Here is a 3,825-nt window from a genome sequence, read left to right as displayed (position 1 = left end):
TTCCTCATCTTGATTTCTTCACTTTTGAACTTGGAAAAAATATCATTGTCATCAAGAAATGGATGGCTGTACTTTGAGAAGAGAGAAAGAGAGATAGCTAGCTAGTTAGGTAGGTAAACAGATGGCAATAGATAGAGATATAGAAAGAGACACAGAGAAAATCAGGCTGAGATAAAAGAAAAAACAGAGACAGACAGGTAGAGAAAGACATAGAGAGAGACAGAGATGCAGATAAAAACAGAGAGATATAGACAGAGAAAGAGACATACAGAGACACAGCACAGAGAGACAGAAACAGAATGAGAAAGACAAAATAAGAAAGAACATTCTGGCATATGCCCAGATAATTAAAGTCTCCTATCACTGATATATCATTCTTTCATGCCAATTTGTGATGTTTACTAAATTCCTGATCTATTTCTTCCAATATAAATAATTGCCATAACAGTATACTTTTTTGCTGATAACAGTATAAATGCTTTCCACCATGTTTTTACTTTCTTTTTCCTAGATATCTTCATATGAATATATATTCTCAGTTCTAAAAAAATTATAACAACATACCATAACATATCATTTCAATCAAATAAGGGAGAAACTTTTCCAGAACCACATTCCAGTTAGGAGTCCAATCTCTCTAGTCTAAATGTTTTCTCAGTAGCCATATTTGTTTTCTAGTGTTACAGATTCTAGTTCATCTTGCTTGCTAGGCTTAATTCCTTGGGGATCCCAATAGCCTACTAGAGCTATGTATCTCTTCCTTTCATTCTTCCAGCTTAACCAACTTTCCTCCTTTTCTAATCTTACATGACTCTTGGCAGGTTTTGGTGGAGGTGACTGCTGGTCAGATGTGAGCTGAGGTAGGTGACATCTGAGGAAATATACTGACTTAAGTTCCTCTGATTTTGTTTTCTGTGTTTTCTCCCCCAAGAGACAACTTGTTACAAAGAGAATGCAGCAGCATACTTATAGATTCTATGAAAATTTTTTCTAATGTTTAATAGTTGTAGAAATGGAACTAAGTGTTTATTCTAAGCCTAAGTTTGTGAAGTATAACTGTCGAAGGTACTTCCAAGCTGTGAAGGCTAATGGTGGTGTCTGGGGATGGACCACGTAATTGTCCGATGGCCAAAGGTCACCTTGGCTTAGTTCAGATAGGGAGGGTTACCACTGGCCAGTCAGGGAGCCAATAGTATTTAAGTGCCAACTATATGCTCAGCACTGAGATTACAAAGAAAGGTGAAATAATGTCCCTGCTCCCAAAGGGTGCATAGTTTCTAGATCATATGCAAATAACTACAAACAAGTTATATACGGGATAAGTTATAGACAATCAAAACAGTGGAAGCCCTGGAGTTGAGATGAATCAGGAAAGTCTTCCTGTAGGTGACATTTTAGCTCAATCTTGAAGGAGGCTAAACCAAAGATTGATGATTTCCCCGGGACCCAGAAAACTCTATATTGAACAAAAGGACTAAATACTCCTGTTTGTGGACATCTTCTGCTTCCACATTGGCAGTGTGGGAGAAAATAGAAAAGGAACAGGCTGTGAGGGAAACAGATTTAGAAATAATACATATTGCTATGTGATCCACCAGTGGTCTTTTTGACAGGCAACTCCCACAACTAGGCAAATGGTGTCCACTCGCATCTCTTCCACCCAAGGAAATGGTGACTTCAGTACATTGTATAGCCCTCACAGCCACAATGATCCCACAATTAAACAGCATTCCAGTGAAATCTCAGCCAACTTTCTTTAATCCCCTTCTCCATTCCCTCAGTCTTTTAACTTACCTCTTATTTTATTCTTCTCTCTTCTCCTTTGTTCTACTTTTCTCTCTTCTTCATCAGAGTGAAGTATATTCATAGGAAAAGACCTCACTCTCCAACCCTGAATACCAATAATCTTCCTTATGTTGATTTTTACCAGGAAATAAAGTATTTCTCATTCTTAAAGTTAGACTCGACACTTTGGGAATTGTTAAGTGTGTAATAGATTGAAAAAAAAAGGTGGAAAGTAACTCATGGAGAATTATCTACATAAGAAACTGGATCAATACATTTTGGGGACATAGAATAATTGCTTTGACAAATGCCTCAATTCTCTTGATTCCTTAAATCCTTATTTCTGTCCCTCACAGAAAGTAAGTCTCTGACCATGGTTTGTGTCTTGGACTCATTCATAATGTAGAGTGGATTTTTTTTTAATTTTTCTCTTTTGTTGCAGGTGAATGACAACACTCTCAAATGTCATGTATGGAGAATAGATCTGAAGTGAATGAGTTCATCCTCATGGGATTAACAGATGTTCCAAAGCTTCAGGTTCCTCTCTTCATAATGTTCACCTTCATCTATGTCATCACCCTGGTAGGGAACCTGGGGATAGTAGTTCTAATCTCCTGGGATTCCCACCTTCACATCCCCATGTACTTTTTCCTCAGTAACCTCTCTCTGGTGGATTTTGGCTACTCCTCAGCTGTTACCCCCAAGGTGATGGCTGGGCTCCTCACAGGGAACAAGGTCATCTCCTATAATGGATGTGCTACACAGTTGTTCTTTGTTGGGGCCTTTGCTACTACAGAAAGTTTCCTCTTAGCCTCCATGGCCTATGATCGCCATGCTGCTGTGTGCAAGCCCTTATATTATACCACTACCATAACTTCGACAGTATGTGCCTATCTGGCCAGTGGTGCTCACATCTGTGGCTTTCTGTCTTCTTCTATAATCATAGGAAACACTTTTAGCCTTTCCTTCTGCAGGTTCAACATAGTCCATCACTTTTTTTGTGATATTCCCCCTCTCTTAGTTCTCTCTTGCTCTGAAATTCACATCACTGAGTTAGTATTCTTTATCTTAGGGGCCTTCACTGTGTTTTTCCCATTTCTTGTCATCTTTGCTTCTTACTTGTTAATCTTCATCACCATCCTGAAGATCCATTCTACTGAAGGTCGCCAGAAAGCTTTCTCCACCTGTGCTTCTCATCTCACAGCTGTGTCTATATTTTATGGGACAATCATTTTCATGTACTTTAAACCCAGCTCAAGCCATTCCATAGACTCAGACAAAGTGGTGTCAGTGTTCTACACCATGGTCATCCCTATGTTGAACCCTCTGGTCTATAGTCTGAGGAATAAAGAGGTAAAAAATGCTCTTATGAAAGCTGTGAGAAGAAGACAACCTAAATTAGATCATCCTTTTTCTTAGAGAGAAAATTTAATCTGCACTTTCCTCACTCCAGAATTTAGTGTGCCCAGTCAAGATATTTTTCTTATGCACACAGAAGTGCAATACAAAATTTTTTCAGAGGCAACATCATTTAGTAGCAAGTGTAATACACTTGGAGTTAAGAGAGCCATGAATTTAAATTCTGTTTCAGATACTTTTATGTTTTTTTCATCTTTAGACAAGTCACTTAAAATCTCAGCCTCAGTTTACTCATATTTAAAGGGCCTTAATAGTATACTCTATCTTATAAAATTGTTATACAGAATGAATGATTTGTGTAGGTACACACACACACACACAGAAATAGAGAGAGGGAGACAGAGAGAGAAAGAGAGAGAGGGAGGGAGGGAGGGAAGGAAAGAGGAGGAGAGGGAGAGAGAGAGAGAGAGAGAGAGAGAGAGAGAGAGAGAGAGAGAGATGCTGCTATAGCAATTCTAGTTTTTATCCTTTTAGAAAGAGGAAGATCAGCTCCGTAACTTCTGAACAGTATAGTACTTGGAGAGCAAAGCCACTGAGTTGCTTGACAAATGTAGCTTTGATGTTAATAACATTGCCTATACAATAGCTCCTAACTAGAGGTATGCTGGGAAATGCTTCAGA

The 3,825-nt window shown here is 38.6% G+C and overlaps 1 protein-coding gene across 1 annotated transcript; it reads left to right on the top strand.

The window, feature by feature from the left end:
• Nucleotides 1–2,247: 2,247 nt before the first annotated feature.
• LOC114042649 (olfactory receptor 5B2-like) lies at nt 2,248–3,204 on the top strand. Its single transcript, XM_027861340.1, has one exon. The coding sequence runs from the start codon at nt 2,248–2,250 to the stop codon at nt 3,202–3,204; it is 957 nt and encodes a 318-aa protein (XP_027717141.1).
• The last annotated feature ends 621 nt before the right edge of the window (nt 3,205–3,825 follow it).

This window comes from Vombatus ursinus, unplaced genomic scaffold, assembly GCF_900497805.2.
Source record: "Vombatus ursinus unplaced genomic scaffold, bare-nosed wombat genome assembly UNPS02014662.1, whole genome shotgun sequence".
NCBI lineage: Eukaryota > Metazoa > Chordata > Mammalia > Diprotodontia > Vombatidae > Vombatus > Vombatus ursinus.
Note: the sequence above shows the minus strand (reverse complement) of the source record. Positions and strands in the feature narration are given on the sequence as shown.

Coding starts and splice junctions, on each gene's coding strand:
- LOC114042649 (XM_027861340.1), top strand. CDS start 2,248: ATGTCATGTATGGAGAATAGATCTGAAGTGAATGAGTTCATCCTCATG.